General features: G+C 34.6%; 1 protein-coding gene across 2 annotated transcripts in view; it reads left to right on the top strand.

Annotated features, from left to right (window-relative positions):
• CSMD1 (CUB and Sushi multiple domains 1) overlaps window positions 1–23,982 on the top strand; it is a 1,163,917-nt gene that overhangs the window by 1,030,803 nt on the left and 109,132 nt on the right. For both annotated transcript variants that reach the window (XM_038176472.2, XM_038176473.2), the window contains exons 42-46: window positions 2,020–2,208; window positions 12,138–12,315; window positions 14,763–14,908; window positions 17,184–17,264; window positions 17,438–17,551. In XM_038176472.2, the coding sequence (XP_038032400.1) occupies window positions 2,020–2,208; window positions 12,138–12,315; window positions 14,763–14,908; window positions 17,184–17,264; window positions 17,438–17,551 (708 nt within the window). The remainder of the gene's footprint in view (window positions 1–2,019; window positions 2,209–12,137; window positions 12,316–14,762; window positions 14,909–17,183; window positions 17,265–17,437; window positions 17,552–23,982) is intronic.

The following is a 23,982-nucleotide window of genomic DNA, read 5'->3' on the forward strand; positions in this document are numbered from 1 at the left end:
AGTAGCAATTAATTCTGATTGTTAAGTTTTCATTTTTTCTTGATTTTTTTTTGTTGTTGTTACTTGAAAGAAGGAGTGTCTGATTTCTTAGATGATTTCCAAATATTTCTGGTAATTCTGTTTCTCTCCACATCTTTGTATTCTTACAAACACTGCATTCTGGATTCACTGAATGAAACAGGGAAATGGAGGAAGCTGCCTCAAAATAAAATTTGTCTTTGTTCTGTAGCTTGACTTTAATCAGCAATGACTGAGAAAAACTATGATCATAGCTCTGTTTCAGTGAAGCAATTAAGTAGAAGCTTCATTTTAAGTAGGCATAGCCCTACTACTTCACTTTAAGTAGGTACTTTAAGTAAGCACAACAGAATTATATGTTTTCCCTTACCTTGCTGAAATGGCTAGTTTAAGAATCTAATTGATAATAGCAAGTATATGTTCCCAGAATGAACATATTCATATTGTCATGATTCACTTTGAAAAAATAACAAAATACTTCATGCATATGTTCTTCATCTTACTGTATATATAGAGCTTGGACTTAAAGGCATATGTTAGTATAAAGCACGCTGGAATTATTGCTCTTGTTTGAACTTCCTTATCTTCTGACAAAAGTATTTTGTAACTGTAAATGGAATGCTCAGAGAAATGAAGGCATTCATTTTTTCAATAATAAGTCCTTAACATTTATAACCCCCCCCTTTTTTTTTCTTCCTGTGAGACTATTTATCATTTAAACATTCTATAGCAATATATTTCCAATATGCAAGCACGTACTTTTATCTTTATATCTCAGTGAATGTCATTAGTGAAAGTTCTCTCTGAATGTTCATTACACTATGTTGTATTAATTAAATATGTATAATATTTTGAGGTATTTGGAAACATAAACACCAACATTAAATATGTTGAGTCACTAGTATAATTTTTGTTTGGAGATACATCTAGAAGGAACATTTTCCTTATATTTTTTCCTTTTCTCTGGCTTTATAATCTTCCATTAATTCTTTATTTACTTTTTTTTTTTTGGTTGGGTGATATTCTGAATAGTTTAACGTGTACAAAATAGTTCAATGGCTTGTGAAAATGTTAATTTTCATAAAATTGTAATGAATGACTGTATTATACATTATTAGAATACTTACTATACTGTTAGTGTGGAATCATTTGAGCAATTGTGATTGTGTGCCAATTTATTGCTGAAGCCATTGCACTATCTAATCAGTGGAGGTAATGAACAAACTGCAATATTGCCAGTCAATATAAGCCAGCATAGTAATACACATGCTTAACCTCAATTTCAAAAGTTTGGGTTGCTACAGAATGTTCACAGTGCTGCAAAAACTTCATTTTTGTTGTGCTGCAGTTACATTCATTCATTCATTCATTCATTCATGCAGTTACATTCAGTCTTAGTGTATGACACATAGATTGGTATGAATACTATCAGAAAAAAAAAGTCTCAAGTTGTTATGGTGTTATAATTGTACACTTCAATATTAATAAATATAAACTTCCAAATTTGGAAGTTGCACTATGAACTATTCAATAGATTTGAACATTTTTTATAAATAAAAATAGTTTAATTTCAGTCATCATGGACATTTTCTTTTCATAAATCATTTGACCATTTCTTACTTGGAATGGATTGAATTGTTTCATATATCAAAATAGAAAAAGACACTTGAAAATTTCTGGGGAAAAATTTAATCTTGAGAATAGTGGTGTAGTAATAGTTTAGTAATAGTAATAATAGTTATTATAGTAATAGTAATTCAATCTATTCCAGATTTTGATCTTTACTATGCTTGTTACTGAAACTAATTCCTTCATTCCTTTGTTAAGAGCTGAATTGTTCAAATGAATGATTTATTCCTGTAATTATTTATTATTGATATGTATTAACCATTATGGTCCTGAATTTTGGCATTTGTGTTAACCTATTATGGAATCCAGTACAGAATTTAAATTAATGGTTAATTCTTGTGTTGAGAGCTAAGCACTTATTTTCTCTTCCAGCTTATGAGTTACAGAACTGCCCTGATCCTCCTCCTTTTTTTAATGGATATATAGTCAACACAGATTACAGCGTGGGTCAGTCAGTATCATTTGAATGCTATCCTGGATATGTTTTGAGGGGTCAGCCTGTTCTCACATGCCAACATGGAATAAACAGGAATTGGAACTACCATTTCCCTAGATGTGAAGGTAATTTTCAGTGTGCTTCAAAACTCACAGTACTTTATGATTTTTGGTTACTTTTTTTAATGCAGCCTTTAGTGAAGAATTCCACCTTTATCCTAATCTGTAATGAAAGCAGCCAAAGCCTGAGTGTAATAATATGAATCATGTTCCTCATAATGATTTCTTGTTTCTATTAGTATCTTTCAAAGTCTTATTGATTAAAAATGATCTTAAGTCCATGTGATTTTTTTTTTTTAATTCTAGTCCATTTGTGGTGTTTTTTGCTTTTGCTTTTTTGTATGCGTATGTGTTTTCTTTTGGGTGGGGACAACGAACGGAGTAGCCTATAATTTTCTTCCTTTGTGAAGCTTTTACTTGGACTTTCATCTAAAACATGTAAGTGAAGAAACAAATTTTCTGACATTTCCATTAGAGACTTTGGTGAAGTTTTTTTATAAGGTGCTACAAAAAAATGAGGTGGTCGTTATGTAGAACTAAAGTGTTGTCATGGCTAATCAGCTATGAAGAGTTAAAACATTGAAATTGATTTCCGTGATAACAAGAGGTAATGGTGCTAAAGGTTTTCACTGTCAATCTAAGTATATTGCACATGAGTTTTGTGTATGCACTTGGAAAGGGACACTTGTATTATTTTCTTATTTTGTTGTTTAAGTTCAGTGTTACAAGAATTCATAAAATTTATGAATTTATGTTTTAGTTCCATAATAGTTTATTCAAATTTCCATAAATTGCTCAGAAATCTAGTAGGGTAAATATAGAGATGAGGTTGAAAGTATTGTTTATTTCTTGTACTGCAAAGGATTTACAGGGAAGAAATACAGACTAAAATGAGTTCTCTGGATGAAGTTTTCACAGATATTAATCTTTGTCATAATCTTTGAGATTTGTATTAAAGCATAAAGATAATTTAAATCCCCAATGTATGCATTTCAAAAATATCACTTGTATTATTGTTATTACTGGAGTTATTATACCGAATTATTAACCCAAGTTTCATTTTAATTTAAACTATGTTTTAAATAGACTTAGAGGTCTAACAGGCTCCAAGAGTAAGTCATAGATGTGATCTACTGGCCAAAGGGAGAACTGATTATTACAGAAACCTCAAAGTGAAAAAAAAATAATAAAAATATTGAAGGTAAATCTGTCAAAAAAGAAGAGCGTTAATATTAGTTATAGTGTAACGACCCTCTAGCAGTGATACAGTTCTGAAAAAGTAATTCTTAAATGTGAATAAAACAAGTTCCTTTTCCTTAAAAATATGTGTTAAGTTTTAGTTATACCATTTCCATTTTGTTTTTTGAAACAAAAGAAATTCTGTAAAAATGTGAAAATGTTGTATATAAACTTAGATTTTTAACTGATTCAAATACAAAAAAAATCTTTAAAACAACCTTGGCTATCTTTGGCGTAATATGAATCTATTAGATAATTCCAAGTTCTAATGAAAGATACATTCCTGGTAATATTGCCCCTCTGAGCAAACACTATGGGGACATGACATGCATGTGTCTTTTGTTTTGCTTCTTCAGCTCCTCATGAGACATTATTTAACTTATTTTCTAGTCTGATTGGGAAAATTGTCTTTTTTTTTTTTTTTTCATAGTCACTGATTCAAGCTTTTGTGAAATAGATGTGTGTTTAAGACATAGTCATTTGACGCAGTTCTAGAGAAGAAGCTTGAGTAATTGTTAGCTAGGTAGTGGGATCCAGAAAAGTTGATAGCTGGGCAGTTCACATTTACCAACTGCTATGTCACGTACCATTTATTTAACATCTGATCACGACTGGAAGAAATCAACTGAGAATGCAAAGTAAGTTATAGTTCAGAAGAACTAAGAGCTTTAAAAATGTTAATAGTTTTGTTTTTCCTGTATGGCTACATCCAGTTTTGGGGTTTTATCTTACTGGACATTTGTTCAGGGTAATCATGGAGTTACAGAATCACAGATATGTAGGGGTTGGAAGAGACCTCGAGAGATCATCGGGTCCAAGATTGCCAAAACACAAAAATATATGCAATGTAATATTCACAATGTTATATCAGTAAATAGTGGGTTTGACATGAATAACAAAAAACATAGAATGATACATTTTAAGTCAAAATGCTAGTTTACAAGTAGGACACAGGACTGGAGATTCACTCTCTTCAAATTACCTCTCTGTTCTGGGAAACCGCTCTCCCATAATTTAAAGAAAAAAGCCCCAAGTCTCAGTATGGAAAGGAATAATTGCTGGCTCTATCTAAATAGAGAAGAATTTCTTCCCAGAGTGTGTTTATGAATTAAATTAGCTTCCTAAATAACCCAAAGAAAAGATGCATTCTGCCTGTGGGAAATAGTGAAAGACATTCGGCTTTTCTACTTAAAAATGTTCTGGAAGATGAACCAGTGTTTCATGCCTGTCTCTTTTGATAAGCCCCTAAGGATCCAATAAAATCATATGGGGCAGCATAACATCACTATGAGAAGCTGCATTAGAGAGCAATAAATTTTTAGGTAAAGATAAATGAAGTGAACAGCTCTCAGTGTTTTGTCCTGGAAAAGACAATGGAAGGAAATCTCAGGACAGAACATTTGGCAAAGCCAAAGCAAACCAAAAGCAAACCAGAAGCAAACCAAACCCACCTTCCTGCCATCCACCTTCTTCTACCTCCTCCCTCCAAGTGGCACAGGGGAACAGGGAATGGGGGCTGCGGTCAGTCCCTGATGCTTTGTCTCCACCGCACCTTCATGGTCACTCCCTGCCCCTGCTCCACACGGGGTCCCTCCCACGGGATGCCGTCCTTTCCCAACTGAGCCTGCGGGGCCTGCCCACAGGTAGCAGCTCTTCAAGAACTGCTCCCACATGGCTCCATACCACGGGGTCCATCCCCCAGGAGCAAACTGCTCCGGCACGGATCCCCCATGAGTGGGAGGCAGCTCTCCCCAGACCCCCCACTCCTGCGTGGACTCCCTTCCATGGGCTGCAGCTCTGGCCTGGGGCCTGCTTCTGCGGGGACTCTCCATGGGCTGCAGCCTCCTCCAGGGCACATCCACCTGCTCCACTGGGGGTTCCTCCACCGTGGAGATCTGCTCCATGGGGAACCCATGAGCTGCAGAGGGACAGCAAGCTCCACCAGGGGCCTCTCCACAGACCTCAGGGGAACTTCTGCTCCAGCTCTTGGCACACCTCCTGCCCTCCTGCACTGACCCTGGGGTCTGCAGGGCTACTTCTTTCTCATTTTTCACTCTTCTCTCCCAGCTGCTGTTGCGCATCAGCTTTTTCCATTTCCTCAATCGGCTCTCCCAGAGACCCACCCAGCCTCGCTCTCTGACACACTCTGGCCAGAGGAGGGTCCCTTTGGAGCCAGCTGGAGCTGGCTCTGCTTTGACATGTGGCAGCTGCTGGGCTCTGCTCAGCCACCCCTGGGGCTCCCCTTTTACCAAAAGCCTGCTGCGTAACTCAGTAGAGTATGAGAGAGTACAAGAGAATGTGTGACTTTTGTACAATCAGTGGGTACATTTACCGTTAAGTGCTTGCCAAGATGTGGCTTCTGTTCCCACATTTTACTTTTTTTTTTTTTTTCTTTTTTTTCTCCTGTAGTTTAATCTGTACATCAGAACAACTGGAAGAAAGTTTAGATATTTTTCAAAAAACAGAAATTTCAAATGAAGTACACTAATAATTTAAAACCTATTACAGACCCCACTTTATCAAGAATAAGTAAAAACAAAACCAAAATAAATAAATAAATAAAATATCTACATAAGCAATGAAAATTCTTTGGGCTAATGCTTTCCTTACAGATATGTAATGAGATAATGCATCACATCCTTGTCAGAGAGGTTGGTTATAACTCATAATGAGATATATATATCCATGTATATGGATATGTGTATATGTATTTCTGACAATGGTAAAAACTTTTACGTCTGACATATTTAAATTAAAGATGGGAACCATCCTGTGTCTTGTAACTAAATGTGTCCGTAACATTCCTTTTAAGTTCTGTGTTAGAAGATCCTCTGAGATGTTCTTTTAAAAGCACCTACTATAGTGCTAGTTGACTACTACAGCTAACTTCTGAATTTCTTCTAGAGGATTCCTTCAGGATAGAATACTGACTTGCATAGCCCTGTTATGTGCTTTTGTTCCCAAGGCTTCTGACTTTAGATGCCTCCTGAATTAGATAGTAAATGAATGGGAGGATTGAAGATTTCAGTTTTGCACTTAAGTGCTTTGCAATTCCTATTTTAGAATCATAGAATCATAGAATATCCTGAGTTGGAAGGGACCCTTAAGGATCATCAAGTCCAACTCTTGACACCGCACAGGTCTACCCAAAAGTTCAGACCATGTGACTAAGTGCACAGTCCAATCTCTTCTTAAATTCAGACAGGCTCGGTGCAGTGACCACTTCCCTGGGGAGCCTGTTCCAGTGTGTAACCACCCTCTCTGTGAAGAGAGGTACATAAGTTCTTACATAGAACTTATGAACTTAAGAATTAGGTACATAAGTTCTTAAGAATTAGGTACATAAGTTCTTACATTGAATATGATCTGTAGCTCCAATTGACTTTCTAATTAAAAAAATTATAGTACTTTACAAATTATTTTTCCATGTATTACATGAATTAATAAGTAATTAATTTTGAAATAAAATGAGTAAAGGATGAGTAAGGACTACCCAAAGAACATATTTTATTCAAAGGAGATTGATTTAGGGATTCAACTTTATCAGTGTTTTGAGAAAAAATAAAATGCATGTTTATCCATAATAAAATTGCACTGAAAGCAAATATGAAATATTCTTCCTCAACATAAACTGGTGAAGTTACCTTTTAAAGAGTGTTATAGAAGTGTAAAGGATGAGGATTGATAGAATATTAGTAACATATGTTCCTTATACAGTACACTGCTAGGGTGAAAGAACAGCTAGAGCTACAAGTAGAATATCAAGTGTAGCATAGGGACAAGTTTGTCTATTAATAATGATTCCACTTTCAAAAAAATAAAATCTAAACAGTGTATGGAAGATAAGAAATAATTACTTGATAAATTAACTTTTATGTGGCCTTTGTGTAAGATATGATGACTTACTCTCCTAAATAATTATGATGGTGTATTTGGTTCTAAATCTTGTAGCCTGCTGATACAGATTTTTACAACTCATAATAATATCTTGTGCCTACCAGCTACAATGTGCCTTATTATCCTGAGTAAGAATAAAGTGAGAAAATACTTTAAAGGTCCTAAAAAGATAAGGGAATATATTTTCTCTTTTTCCTTTATGTTTGATCAATAATCTTTGAACTCCTAGAATAAAAAGACATTTTAGGTACATAATAATCCATATTCTCCCAATATCCTTTCAGTTTATTAATAAAATGCATTTTAGCAAATGTTAATTTCTGAAATGTAATTTGAAATGTTATCAGTGGGAAAACATTGTTTTGCATATGTTCTGAGATTTCTAGACCATTTGTAATCTCTGTTCTGTTTGAACATTGTTTTCACACTTACAGTATTTTATATTGGTTCATTGAATATGGTTCTTTTAGCATAATATATATATAAATATAGCTAGATATTTCTAGCTATATTTCATTTATTTTATTTCTATTATTTATTATTAAACTGATGGTTTAATAATAAATTAAATTACCAGTAGATAATCCTACTGCTTTTTTAATCTATGCTAGATGCTATTCTAATGAGAAAAACACTGAATGTTTAACTTAGTTTTGGTCTTTTGCAGCATGTATTTTGTGATCCTTTTTGTAGTAGTAAGACAGAAATTAGAAGAAAAAATTGTATAAATTAAAGCTAAACTGAGAGAATAGTTAAGAAAGGTTGCTGTTACATCTTCTCACGTCTGTGAGACATAATCTGCTAGCCTTCCCTCTTAGTAAGGATTGAAATCAGTATCACAAGTTACTTTCATTACCCTGGTCTGCAATAAAACTCTGTATCTTCTTTATTCTTATGTTTTGAAATTAAAAGCTTTCTTCTATGTCTAATAAGCTGCTTCACCTTTTTCCTAATCAAATAAACTGTGTTTGGGAAATCCCAAACACATGCTTTTGGAACATCTGGGGAAGTGCATTTCTTTTCTTGAATCAAAGGAACAGAAGAAGCTTTGTGAACTAGCATTATGGCACTTCAGTAGGACCCATTTTTAGATGGGCCTGTGAAATGTCCAGGCACTGCCAAGCAGAATCTTTAACACTAAGTGGCAGAGTGCTTTAGAAACCTACAATCCAAATTCCAAAGTTCAACAGTTTTTGTTTTATATAGATCATACATTCCCCCCAGCCCCTTTTTTTAAACAAAAAATCTTTGGTTAAGCTTTTTGAGTTAGTTTCTGTTGCCTGATCTTGATTTCTTCGGCAGCAGTTTTGTGATGATGTATCTGCAATGACCTTTTGTCACTTTTTTCTCAGTAATTAAGCTTTGAATAGAATTTATTACCTAAAGAAAGAATATTAAAAAAAAATACTCATTAATAGTTTAAATGTTTAATTTAATAACTTTAAAATATGAATTACAGATGAATAACAATGTTGTGATAGAATGTGGAACTATACATATTATAAAACCAAGAGATTTTTTTCAATTGCAAAAAATTAACGTTCAATTAGCTTAGCAGCAATCTGTATATAATAGATATTGAATACAAACCAAAATAGCACTTCCAATTTTTTTCTATGTATACTGAGTGACGTCTACATTAATGGAACAAATGGGAACATAAGACTTAGAAAAAGTTGCAAGAAGTATTTTCAAGTATATCAGATGTGATTACCACATGACACATCATTGATACATGTTTGTGAAACTACATCAGTTTATTAACTTAACATTTATTTATTTATTTTGTATAGTTTTATGAAAGTTTCAGAAAACAATATGACATTATGTACCTGTCTCATCTTCAATGATACAGTTTTCTGATTAAAAAGCAACATTCGTTAAACTGTGGGCAAGATTTGAATATATCTCTTCTAATTAAATGTGGTTAAAGAGTTCCAGTAATAAAATGGTACATTTCATAATACTAGTTTCAGTTATTAATTAGAGGATTTAAAACACAGAACACAAATAAGCCTTCTATATCTAGGACTTCTTAAAAATACCCAACAAATTTGTTGGATTACCTTGCACTGAAATTAAATCTAATGGAAAAAAAATCTCTTTATTCAGCTGTATTTCTTTCACCCTAAAAGATGAAATGCCAGAATAAATGTTTTCACTCTTCATGTTGAGAATATTACTAGTTTTCATCTAGGCTGGTGGTGATTAAAAATGTTCATTTGATATTGGAGATCATGTGTTTTTGGCTATTTTGTTTTGTTTTGTTTTTTAAATCTAACACAAAATGAAGATGTCTTTGGAGTCTTAAAAGGACTTCAGTATTATATATGATCTTCCTGAGTAGGGATATAAATGCAGCACCAAATGGCATAGAAGCATTATATCTTTTTTATTTCTTACTACCTAGAGAAAAACACTTCCTAAAAGATATTGAAGACACATAAGACATATATTGAGTAGTTTAGACTTTTATAGTACAAATTAGCATTTTCTATATGTTCTTTTTAGATAAAGATAATGCCATGAAGATTCAGTCATTCTTTCTCTTTGATCCCCCCATCCAGAAAGCTTCAACTCAGTAGTTTTATCTTCACTTCAAAACTGTTTTCTGTTACTGACATGTCTGTATTTCAGAATGTACGTCTGTCCTGGTTTCTTTGCACCTCAATCCTACCTGTCAAGCTCACCCACAGGCACCCACATTGCACAGCTCTTCACAGCTGAGGCCTGAATGCATGCATCTCCACTATGTCTGCAGTTGTGTACATTTATAGCTATGATTTCTGACTAAACTGCAGATTTCTTAGAGTTTTGTCTGAGAAAGCAATGTTTTCTCAGGCTCAGCACATTTCTTGCTTTGTAGAACATTCATTTCTATACATTAAAGCCGAGTCTAGCACTGCCAAAATAATTATTTTTGCATAAAAATGTTTTTGCAGTAAAGAAAACAAGAGGTTATTAGGTCTCTGATCCCTGGATTTAGGCAGTGGGTCTGAGAGGGAAATCAATTGAAGAATGAAATCACCTTTCTAGCTAGGGCCAGTCTTAGAAATTCAAATCAAAACTTTTCTACAGAAGATTCCACATACTTCAGACAGCAAAGTAAGGGGATGTGGTAGTGATTCACAAAGGGAAGTTGAAACTGTTTCAGAGGAAAAGGTTGGGCTGTCTGTGCAGTTGCCCCATGGAAATCCGATAATATGTCGCTCATAAATAATTCATAAGAAAGGTTTTGAAGTGTCTGTGAGTGAGATGTGGACAACAGGTCTATGATTCCAGAATGCTAAAGACACCTGGTATTTTCTTTTTGTTTTCTTCAAGTAACAAAATCATCATGGCAGCATTTCTGCTATTATTATATTTAGGTGTTCTTGCTTTTCCCCTGTTGCCATATTATATTGGTAAGAATATGCTGCAACCATGTTATGAAATAGCCTGCTTGAATTCTCACCAATCTTACACTCAAAATTTGCAGTAGACAAAAGGAACATGCCATATATGCAAAGCCAAAAGTTTAGTTTTAGTACAAAGAAAATCGTAAGAGTCTAACCAAATTATTAGTCCAGTTAAAGTGATACTAATATTTCAAATCAGGTAATGTTAGAATGATACACACAAACTTCTAATATCTACCCCTTTCTCTGCCATTACACTCAACTCTTTTAGTGCCTATACAAGTCTTAAGTTTGGGGGTCATAATCCAGGAGAAGGTGTTCATTCTGTACTCAAAACCTGTTTGCCAGCACTACCTTTTAATCATAAAATATATAGAGATATAATGTTAGCTGTTGCATCACACAGTTGTAAAAAGTTAAGCAAAAGCTAAAATGAAGTAGTAAGTAGCTACCCAATCATTATACAATTGCTGTGACAATTTAAAACAAGTTCCAGGCTACTAGAATAAATCCAGAAAAACCTAACAGTCTGTGGCCTGCTTTGTTAGCTTAATGCTAAGTCTGTGGCCTGCTGATAGTGGTGACAGCACCATATTTACTGGGCCTCTTGGCTAAGGCTTGACTTGTTTGACTTGTGTGCTTGCAGCCAAGAAAGCCAACCATATCCTGGGCTGTATCAAAAGAAGCATAGCCAGCAGGGTGAGGGAGGTGATTCTCCCCCTCTGCTATGCTCTCTTGAGACCCCACCTGGAGTGCTGCATTCAGCTCTGAGGCCCCAGCAAAAGAAGGTCATGGACATATTAGAAGAAGTCAAGAGGAGGGCCACAAAGATGATCAAGGGGCTGGAGCACCTCTCCTATGAAGACAGGCTCAGGGAGTTGGGGTTGCTCAGCCTGGAGAAGAGAAATCTCCAGGGAGACCTTAGACAGATATAAACAACCTTTCTTTTTCCTTTCTCTTTCCTTTCCTTGTTTCCTTTGTTGGTCACTAAAAGGACTGTAGTTCATGAGCAGATGTTCTAAGATGGGAAGACGTGCTTAACTCATCATACTAATATTGGTATGGATGAAGGTGAAGTGGTGAAAGCCTCCTTGACTTGTCCTATGTCCTATGTCCTAAACCAGAGGCTATAAAAAGGATTTCTCTTTGCTTGTTTCTCAATCTTGAATGCAACCTGAAGATGACCCTTTCTAAATGAGTTAACTTAGTTTAAATTATTCTGTATAAAAGCAACATATCCAGTAGATTTTGATGGATTTTAAGCAATAAAATCTGAAAGACATCAGGATAGCTTATTTTTTAGAAGTATCAGTGCTTTTTATCTTCAAGAATCAAGCAACCAAAAGAAAACACTGGCTTTAAAAACTAGATTGTCTTTTCCTGTAGAGTTTTTAGAATCTGGAAGCGTATCTTGAAGAAGTATGTTTTTCTTATTATTTTTTTTATTTGTTTTCTTTTCAGCTCCTTGTGGCTATAATGTAACTGCTCAGAATGGTACAGTTTATTCCCCAGGATTTCCAGATGAATACCCAAATTCCAAGGACTGTACTTGGTTAATTGTTGTACCTCCAGGCCATGGAATTTACATCAACTTTACGTTACTCCAAACTGAACCTGTGAATGACTACATTGCTGTTTGGTATGTAATTTTTCAAAATAAAAGTGCTTTTTTCTGATTTCATTGAGTTCAAAAACTCACTGTCCCAAGCTTTGGCTTTTGCTTAGTATTGCCCTTTATGTTAACATCTATGCTGAAGGCCAAACAAACTCTACAAGTATATGAAATAATTATTGCTTTATATCATGATACCCTTAAGATTACGGTTCTAAAAGTACTTTGAAACATGCTCATTTATCAATCAGATCTTCTTTGAGCTTGTGGTTGTGTGCAGGGATTTTCCAATCTCTTAATAAGGCTGTCTCTAGTTTTGAAGCCAAGGTTTCAGCCCTTGTACCTTTACATCTTTCAGCTTCATCTTGTATGTTACTCTTCCCCAAACTTGTAATTCTTATTCCCCAAACCCATCTCAATTTTATGTCTCAATCTGGAAAAGGAGGTCTCAGGGCTGACAAAGTTCTTTCATAAGAATTTACTGCACTGAAGAGCAGGCATAGATGATGATGGGAAGTTGTTGCATACCCATAAATAGCTAACCTGGGTCCCTACCCCACACAATGTGCAGTTACTTCTCTCTCATAAGTGATGCAGATAGTTTTGCAAAGGGACAATTTGCACAGAATATGGGATATGACTTACTCCTGTGTGAGTCAGCTGCTCCCATCTCCCAGCTGGTCCACTGTTGTTGAACAGGGTGAGTTTTTTCTAGACAGCAATACTAAAATCCAATATTAAAATGGGGAAATTCAGTCAGCTTATAAAAGAGATGCATAACTGTTTATGAACTGCAGGTTAGCTGCCATTGGTATTTGCATTATCATGGAATTTATCTCTAATATGCATCATAGGTTGTCCTCTCTGATATGTTAAATGAAAAGAATGCTGGATTGATGACTTCTCTTTTTTATGACTAAGAAATTAAATCCTAAATTCCTGTAAACTTTTTGAACTTGCTTGTCTGTACTATGTGCTGAATTCCTGAACTGTTATATTGAACTGCTTTACAGCTTATTTCTTTCAGTTTCTGATTGCCCATAAATCACATGCAGGCTTTTTTAAGAGTTGTTTTCTGAGGTATCAGTGATGGATAGCTCTTGAATTTTCTGGGAGGAGGCTGTTACATGTAATTGTGTTTATATCATTCATGTATATAACATTCACTTCTGTATGAAATGTCAAACCTTAATATGAATCCTCAATGGGAATAACACTTTTAAAATGAAAAGCTAAGTAAATTATCAGGTTCCTATTCAGGATTCGTTAATTTTACAGTTATTTGCAAGGCAACAAGAAAAGAAAATACATTTTTATGCCAAGTCAACTACAGTTTATTTTTTCTTGTTGTCACTGATACTAGAGTTGGTTTTGGAAGACTAGATAATCTTGAAATACTTCATTGGGGAAGAATAATTCATCTAAATAATATTTGTTAAATGTTGTTACAGCTAGTTAAATACGTGACATACACTCTTTCAAAACTTGAAACCAAGTTTGTCCATACACTAGATATTTATTTTTATCAACAGATTATCTTGATGGGTTTAGAATAGACAAAAATGAGTTAATGCTTGGCTTTTAAAACATACAAATATCCCTGTACAAATATTGTACAAATATATACAAAAAAGGTGAACAAGTATCCCTGTAACTTACAGATACTGAAAGGTCAAAAGCTAAATGCTTTTAGAGTGCTTCTAGGTAATCTCCAGCCTTCTAATATACATATTGCAAAAGGTTTTTGATTCAGTTTTGATTCAGTCAATGTAATATGGAAGAAGACCACAGATAGGTGTTGCAGGGCTCCAAAAATTCTTCACTGATAAAAGCAGTGCTTTTATTTATTTATTCTGGCTTTTTAGAGCTGAATGTGATGATACTGAAGATGGAAGCAGCCTGGTATTTTTGTAGTATTTCTCTTTGGGTGTCTATTCCACTGTTCAGAAATACACAACCTTTCTTTTTTTCCACTACTTTCTTCCCCCTTAGAAGAGATTTTTGATTCTCAGAAATGAATTGAAATGGCAGGCTGAACCTGCAGCATGCACACCTCTCTATGCATTCGTCATGAATGCAGACTTGAAGGATCACGTCAAAAATATTAGAAATACGATAAGATCTTAAGAGCTTTCTAGACACTTTTTTTTTTTTTTTTTTTTTCAGGTGATGTATATATGAGAATTTTGGCAGGAACATACACAGAAAATTTCAAATGTTGCAAAGTCTGACAGTAAATGGCTTACCCATGGAAATATAAAAGTTATTATAAAGTACTCTTGGTCTCTCAAAACTTACTAGAAACATATAGAAAGAGTATTTTATGTTGACAGAAATAAAAACAATTTCATTCTGAATAATTAGGAAAAGCAGTTTTTACAAATATATAACATGCATTACAGAGAAAAGAGACTGCCACATTAAATGTTAACTATTGTATTTCTTCATCTGATTTTTTATGTTTCCCTTCCTAGGGATGGTCCTGACCATAATTCACCTCAGCTGGGAGTGTTCAGTGGGAACACAGCTCTGGAAACAGCTTACAGTTCCACCAATCAAGTCCTCCTCAAATTTCACAGTGATTTTTCAACAGGAGGATTCTTTGTTCTCAATTTTCATGGTCAGTTTGCTTTATATCATCAGTGTCTAATTAGCACAATCATGTGAATTTTAAAAATATTTCTTAACTATGTGATGTAGTGATTAAATAAATTTACTAGGACTATAGGTATTCATAGGTTTGCTACTTTTTAAAAATAATGGTATAAATTTTTAAAAATGTATGTTAAAAAAATAAGAAAATTAATTTGTACTTTTGAATAAACTATGACTTATCTTTAATATTAATCATTTCTGTATAGTATTATGCTTTCAAATTTTTAATTAATTTGATACATATGTTTATTAATTACTTTTATACTTTCATAATAAAATTCTGCACCATCTAATTAATCATAGCAATTATCCTGAAAAAGGTTGGTGGAATAGTGTTGGAGTATTGCACAACAGCTTTATGTCTAATATCCAGCAAAGTACTATGTTCAAAGTTACAGTCAGGGCTACAGGACATGCAAATTAGGCCTCTAACTCAGGCATAAAATGCTGAACTCCAGTTCTAATTCTAATTTTGAATTCATTTTGAATTAAATGTAAATGTAAATTAAATGGAAGTTTGTTAGTGTTCTGGGTTGGAATTTAAAAAGATAGGGTGACTTAATTGGTGACTTAATTCACCAGGACAGGAGTCAATGACACAGGAAGAATGTATCTGAAGGTATCAATCTGCAGGGAGAAGTCTTTGCAAGATTAGTACTGAGTCTGATTTTTTTTTCTTGTCTGTGATTTTCTCCCAGAAGAAGGACATGACTCACGGTAGCCTAATGTCTAGAGCACTTATCTGAGGAGCAAAGACTAAAGCACCAGGCTTTAGTCATTATACAGGGAACATATAGCTCCCACATTCCAGAACTGTCAAAGCAGAAAACTACTAGGAGTGGTCAGTGAGTGCATTTTCCAGCTTTATGCTGAGGGTATATAACGGTGTAGTCAGTCTTTCAGGTTCGATGATAAAAAGGAAAGGTAAATAATCTATCACAATATGTAGTGCATTAGTCTAGCAAGGTTAAAAATGAATGAATCTACTTTTTCTCTGCATTGTTTATTTACTTTTGCATAATTGATCACTGGCTGAAAATCATGTATAATGTGAACAGTGTCTATGCTTTTAAATGAATTTAAAGCAGTGAGGATACTGGTGAGAAAACCCAGCAAACTGGGCTTCTTGGAGACTAAGTTGCAGGGTTTTCTATTTTTGAGCCCACACACTGGGAGACAGGTGTCTTAGTTCAGTGAAATCAAGGGTATCATGGGACACGCATATATTTCTCCTGTTTGGTGTCTATAGCTTAGAAACTTGCTGTAACATGTGTCTAAGCAGGTTGTGGAGCTTTTTTCTTGGACGTTGTCCAGGAAAATTATCTGCCTGCATATTGTTTAAGCTCCTAAATTCCTTGTTCATAAGTGTTCATAAATGGGCTACAGAAACTAATGTGGAAGGTAAGGGTAGATTCCCCAGTATCATTTATTTTGTTTCTTTAAATTCTCAAAAATTACCAAGGTACCAGGAGCATTTGTGTTCTTGACTGTGATTTTGTTGCATGAAAAGGAGATTTTTTCAATGTTATGCGGACTCTGATCACAATCTTAAATCTCTGGTTTAAATTTTCTTATCTAGAAATGGTTTCTTCAGCTGTTGTAGGCCTGTTGCTCCATTTCAGAAACACGTCAGCCATTGCACTGGTAACCTTTGTTGTGAGACTGCTCACAAATTTTGGAAACAGATTTGAAGAGAAGAGAAAGCATTTTATTTTAAAGGCAGTGCCATATTTCTTTTTGTTTAATTTACAAATGTTATTATTGCTGCTTCTTTTAAAGTAAAAATATGCACCCGTACTTCAGAAAAATTAACTCTTGGTTTCTCCAATAAACTTAAACTAAGGATAGGATATGTGACAGGTAGTTACAGATTTTCCAGGAAATCTAAATAATCTGTGATTAGCCCTTTGACATGCTGCAAAGGCAGCCACATAAAACAGAAGCTTTGTAGCTGCAAATACCTCCTCATAATCATTTCAACCGCATCCAGTCCTGCAATGGATCTATAACTATGTAGGCAGTGTAGTATACTGTTTATACTCATAATAAAAACTCTTTTTTTTTTTTTTTAATATATGTAATGTGTAATGTCATGAAATTTAAATTGGAAAATGTTGTAACTGAGAGACCATGAGTTTTAGTGTAGCTTTGGCAATTTTGCAAGTGTAAATATTAAATGAATTTTCTGTAAAATGAATCTTAGAACACCATTATTTAATTATTTTCAATTAACTTTGCAGCATATCAGCTGAAGAAGTGCCAGCCTCCACCAATAGTTGCACATGCAGATTTGTTTACGGAAGATGATGACTTTGAAATAGGTGATAAAATAGTATCTCATTTTCTTTCTTACATTTTCACCTGAATTGTAACTAAAGTAAACTATTAATATATTTCACACTACACCTGAGATATTGGTGTACTTCTGCTTGATTTTTTTTTTCCATTTTAAATGTTAAGACTTTGTTGTTGTTGCTATTCATAACTCTTTCAGGAGATTTTGCCAAGTACAAGTGCCATCCTGGTTTCACCCTTGTTGGACAAGATATATTAACCTGCAAACTGAATACACAGTTGCAGTTTGAAGGATCTTCTCCATTTTGTGAAGGTAAATATATGCTTATTAGAACTGTGCATGATTCGTATGTACCCCTTTTTCTTTTCCTAAATATTAAAGGTGAGATTTTGGGGCACTGTATTTTCATCAGTGTTTCCAAATGAAAACTCCATTTATTTCTTCGGTGTCTTAAGAAGTGCACACAATTTCAAACTGGTCTCTAAAATATTTGGACAGACATTCCGTACTTTAGAATCAAAAGACAAGTGGCTTGACTTTCAAAGGCACTGAGCATTACATGTATATTTAAGGAGTAGTCTCATTAACTACACTACCATTGAAGCACTGCTTTTTAAAATTCCTTTAAATGATTTAGCATTGTTTCACAGCAAATGAAAGATTTCTTTTCTCCCCTGAAGAACTTTAAATATATGAATTTAAATTAAGCTTCCAAAATAAAATAATCATAGAATCATAGAATGGCTTGGGTTGGAATGGACCATAACGAACATTCAGTTCCAAGACCCCACCATGGTCAGGGGTGCCACCCACTAGATCAGGTGGCCCAGGGCCCCATCCAACCTGGCCTTGAACACCTCCAGGAATGGAGCATCCACAGCTTCTCTGGGCAACCTGTTTCAGTGCCTCACCACACTCTGAGTGAAGAATTTCCTCCTAAATAAGAAATTATTTTCTCCACTTTAACAATGTGGACAATTTAGTGATAATGTACAACAAAGCCACATAAAAAATATGTTCTAAAATACGTAGCAAAATTCAACTGTGAATTTCTTTCTCTAAGGAAGAGCGTGCTCATGTTTAAGCTTAATCTCCTGAAGTAATATACGATTGAATGTTAATTTCCTGAAGGTTTATAGGATTCTGCAAGGCTCTCCTCCTTTCTGATATAATGTTTTAATCTGTTAGTTAGTTTCAAAGTTCCTGTATGATTCATGAAGGCAGAAGACATAATTAATAGAAAAAAGAGGTACAAAGGGAAAGGCTGCAGCACAAACTCAGTATTTTTAGACAACAGGAAATACATATTTTTCTGACTGAATTACAGAAAAAGCTGTCTTCACTGCTTGCTTTTTGTTATACTTGGGAAACTATGACTGTAGATGATGTCATAAGAAACCAAATATCACCAAACAAACTGCCCAGGAAATCGCTTCTTTTAATAAAATAATTACAAAACAAGGTTCTCTGATGACTTATAATTTCACTCAGTTATTTCAACAGTGGTGTATTTGCTGTAAGATAATATAGTCAGAATGCAATAATTACACTGCAAATCCAGCTTTCAATTTTAAGTTAAGAATAAAAGCAGTAATGTAACTCATGTCTGTTTCAATTAGAGTATAAATAAAAAAAAAAAAAAAAAAAGTATAAATGAACTGGAGAATTGTGTTAAAATTCTGGTAAAAACTATGGAAACACTGGGATTTTCTGCTAATGAATTGCCATTTGTTAAGCACAGGGAAGTAGTTGATTTCCAACAGTTGTGTCAGCTAACTGAAACTCAGGACTTTCTCTGATGGTAGAAACAGTAGTTTCTTTTCAGCTCTTTGAGACATTCCAGATGAATACTAGCAGCTCTGTACTTCCCTCACAGACTTTGTAAATTTTGTGACTTTCTTTGTTTCCTCATATTATTTATCGTTTTTCAGAACAATCCTATATATTAAAGTTTCTCAATTTTTACTATTTAACAAGTTGTTCCTAACTGATTATTAGACATCTTTAATACATATAATTTTTCTTTAAAAGGATTAAATAACAGTTCCTGTTGATGAGCTAGTAGTGGCTTTGTCTGTCTTTTGATATGAATGCAGCAGAACTACTGGAGACAACATTGAATGAAATCACCTGGTAACAACAACAACAAAAAAAAAAAAAAAAAAAAGAAAAGATAATGGAACCAGAGGCATTAGAGTAAAGATTTTGATACAGTTATTTTGAACAGACTCCAGACTTAAGAGAGGAGTTCCTTTAGCTGACTTGGGATGCAACTAGCTTCCTTTTCTCACACAAGCTGTTCCTTTAAATGCATTTCATTTTCCTTTCTGAAAAAAAAAAGAACAAAAAAACTCTCCAATATTGTCTCTCTGTGCAAATTATTATTACTGTGAAGGCAAATGTTGAACTGGATGCCTATTTATGATAACACCCTAGCTATTTTTCAATATTTCTTCTAGATCATGTGAAATACTGGTGGGTCACTTAAAGTTGTATTTTTAATTGCTATCTTTATGTTGTTTACTCCTAAGTAAATATATGAATATTTTCATGTAGCACTCTGAGAACACTGTTTCTTTAAACAATATGTTATATATAAATTCATATATAAATTTTGTTGTAACTATTCATTTTAATTTCTTTTTAAAAAAATCTAATTTTGGGATTTTAATATATCAGTAGATATATTAACAAGACAGAAATTTCCAACTTGAGGGTAGTAAATACAGAATCCAGAGGGATGATAGGTTGAAAGAACATTGATCTCATGATAGTAGAATATTGCTCACTAACACTGTAGAGTTTAAGCATGTATATTGAGGATTCATCTAGCTCTACCAGTATGTGCTAGCGAAAAATAAATGAAGTAGTGAACCATTTAAACAGTTACATAAGGGTAACCTCTTACTATTCTTTTAGTCATTATGGCTCTAGTCACTTATGGCTTTAAATTTTAGTGAAGGATTGACTGATTTAACTGCTATTGCTATTACTCATTACTGACAATGAATGTATGTATCATCATTTTATGATTTTCATAATATTTTCTCTCTTTGTGGATCTAAAAAAATCAATTACTTGTTACAAAGAAATAAGTGTAATCGGTATTTTCAATCAACAGAATATGTTTGTGTCTCAGATAATGGTAAAAGATTTCTGAGTCACCAGAAAAACAAAACAAGTTTTTTTTTTCATCTGAGCTATAGAAGCAGCATCATTATACAAATCTTTTCTGGCTGAAATTACAATTCTTGGATAAATTCTTGTAAAAAATCAAAATCAAATATTAGGGCCATTTTTTTCAAATGTTTTCATAAATGACTTGAATGTCGGACTTGAAGGTATCAGCAGTAAGTTGGCTGATAACACTAAATTGGGAGGAGCAATTGATTCCACTGCAGGTGGAGAGGCCTTGCAGAGAGATCTTGACAAATTGGAGAGCTGGGCTATCAACAACAATATGAAGTTTAACAAGAGCAGGTGCCAGATTCTGCACCTGGGAAGGGGCAACACGGGTTATATGTACAAACTGGGGGATGAGAGGCTGCTCCACTGAAAAGAATCAGGGGATTTTGGTTTACAGCAAGTTGAATATGAGCCAGCAGTGTGCCCTAGCAGCCAAAAGGTCCAACCATACCCTGGGGTGCATTGGGCACAGCACTGCTAGCTGGTCAAGGGAAGTGATTGTCCCACTCTGCTCTGTGCTGGTACGGCTTCACCTCAAGTACTGTGTGCAGTTCTGGGCACTACAGTATAAAAAGGACATAAAACTATTAGAGAGTGTCCAAAGGAGGGCTATGAAGATGGTGGAGGGCCTAGAGGGCAAGATGAATGATGAGCAGCTGAAATCAAAGGTATTGTTTAGCTGTAAGAAGAAGCTGAGGGGAGGCCTCATAGCAGCCTGCAGCTCCCTCACAAGGGGTGCAGAGGGGCAGGCGCTGAGCTCTGCTCTCTGGGGACAGCGACAGGACCCGAGGGAATAGCATGGAGCAGGGGAAGGTCAGGCTGGGTGTTAGGGAAAGGTTCTGCACCCAGAGGGTGGTTTGGCACTGGGACAGACTCCACAGGGTAGTGATCCCAGCACTGAGCCTGCCAGAGTTTGGAAACACTCTCAGACATAGGGTCTGAGGGTGGTCCTGTGTGGAGCCACAAGTTGGACTCAGTGACCTTGTGGGTCCCTTCCAACTCAGGATATTCTATGATTCTATGAGAAAATCTCATCCTACTATCATAAAAGCAACTTTCAAAGCAGGTACATCTTCTGGCAAATGTTAAACTTTCTTTTTTCCCCTTCCTGCAATCACTGTTCTTAGTTTTGGCACACTATTTCTCATAGTTTTTATAGTTCTACTGCTTTAACACTGGTAAAATAATAATCTGGTTAAAACTCTTTAAAACTCTGGTTAAAACTCTTTAAAATCTTTAAAATTGGTAAAATCAGACCAGAAATCCATATATGCCATGTTCCATCTCTGGCACTGGCTGATGATAATATAGCAAAGAGCATAAGATCACTGCAAGTATGAAGTAAATTAAAGCCTTCAGTAAACTGTAGCTAGGCCGTTCACTTCTTCATGTTGTGAATCCTGTAGGGCTGTTTTTTCAATGGATTTATTCAAACCCACTTTGAAATAATAAAAGTGTTTTAAATACACTTTTTATTGTGGATTTAAATTATGTAATTATTAAGCTATGTAACACATGAAGATATTTCTCCTTTTGTCTGTCTTGAACCTTTTAAGACCTGCTGTTCCCACTTCATGTCTTGTAGTTCTTCTAGTGGAAAAAACAGTAATGAGTCTATTCACAATATTTATGGCATTATTCTACAGACCAGAATATATTTCATACCTTTAATAATTTTTGTCACCCTCCTCAATACATTTTCCAATTCTACTCTATTTCTTTTGAGGTGATGGAGTGTAGAACTGCATTTATACATTACTATCTGACCCTAATAGAATTGGAAAAATTGCTACTTGCCATTTTTTGGTTGGAAAAACAATTTGCATTGTTTTCAAACTAATTTTCTGTCTGTCTTCTTGTATTTCTGCATTTTACCAACTGTAGTTTTTGATTGTTCATATTATCTGTATTTATCAGCTTCGTATTTTTGAAAGATGTCAGAAAACCTTTCATTCTCCTGAGTTGTGCTGTGTCTGTGTTGAGGTAGACACATACGTTTATATGATAGAGAGCCAGATTCTAAAATACTATATAAAAGATAAGTCTGCTGACATATCTAACAGGCAAGAAAAATCAGTCTCCATGACCACTTCTACATCATTCTGAATTAATGATCTCCAGATCATTAAGTTTTAAGAATGATGTGTTTTGTGCCCACTCCTCATTTGCACAAATATATTTAGCCTTATCTGTTTTTATACATTTTTGCATCCAAGTTAGTAATCATCTTTGTATGTGTGTAGGGTTGGAGCAGAAAAAACACATGCTGCTCTTCCAAAATTTTTATTTACTTAACCAAAATAGATAGTGAAACATGAGAAGTTCACATACAGTTGTTGAGCTGACATTGTAAAATGTGGTAAAATGGCAAATTGGACTCCCTTCTCTACTGAAGAGGCGAGGAACCTTCTGCAGGTAAGAACTGGTGCTGATGCAGTGCAGAGTCCTTAATGAGAAAGACACTGCTGCAGAAATTCATTCTGTCTCTCCCCACTGTCCCTTCTCCCCAACCCTGTCTTTTGTTTTTATTTTTGTGGGTGTTGTGACTGTCATTTGTACCTTCCAATTACTTCACGTTTTCACTATATGTGGGATGTTTCAAATACACTGGATACATGTTCTTTATTCACTTTTTTTTATGCCCTTAAACCAGTTCTTCCCAGCTCTCAAGGTTGCATTCCTGTGGTGATCAGTAGTCAAACATTTGTAATTTGTGTTTATACCTGCGGAGCCTATGCTGCCATCCTGTCCTTAAATTTTCTTTCTATAACTTTCTTTACTTCTTTAATTGCTGTTAGGGAAGGGTAGAGATGTAAATTAAAGCATGATGAGCACTATACAGCAAGAAATGCTCCTTTATTGGTCACAAAAATTCACATATTTATAAAACAGCTACTTGACATTCACTATAAGGTTGATATCTCTAATCTGACCAATGAAAATATTTAAATTAGAGAGGTAGTACTATTGTCCTAGCATGGTAATGATATTTATGCATAAAAAGTGAAGTCATAGGTGGAGAGATCAGTAGTATTAGAGGTAGGTCAAGAAGCTTAGTCATTCCTTTATCAAAACAACCAAATCAAATTTCTCCAAAAGTCAGGTTAGATAATCTGTTTCTTGGTATATCATGAAATTGCTATCTTGCAGAAGGACTTTTCTTACTGCCCCATCACACTCAATTACATGTCATTGTGACATAAAGATCTCTGTTATTTGCTTTTGTTTTTCTGTAAACCTCGTCTGTATGTATGAATTCAAGCAAACTAACAAATAACAGTACTCTGAATTTATATGTGCAATTATATGACTAAAAATGAATGTTAGATAGATTTTTTATGCCCTCCAATATTCCTGAGAAGTCTTTTTGTTTGTTTGTTTTACTGTTTTTCCTATTGTCGTGCCAAACCATTTTACAATAGCTACTTATAAAATTCACAGGGTGGACTTACAAATAATAAATAATTTCTGGGCTGAAGTTTTTAAATCAGTGTTTGTTTTCACCTGTTTTAAGTGTGACATAAAGAACAGAGCACTGTGGAGTTTATTTTTATTCC

This window comes from Anas platyrhynchos, chromosome 3, assembly GCF_047663525.1.
Source record: "Anas platyrhynchos isolate ZD024472 breed Pekin duck chromosome 3, IASCAAS_PekinDuck_T2T, whole genome shotgun sequence".
In the NCBI taxonomy this organism is placed as follows: Eukaryota; Metazoa; Chordata; class Aves; order Anseriformes; family Anatidae; genus Anas; species Anas platyrhynchos.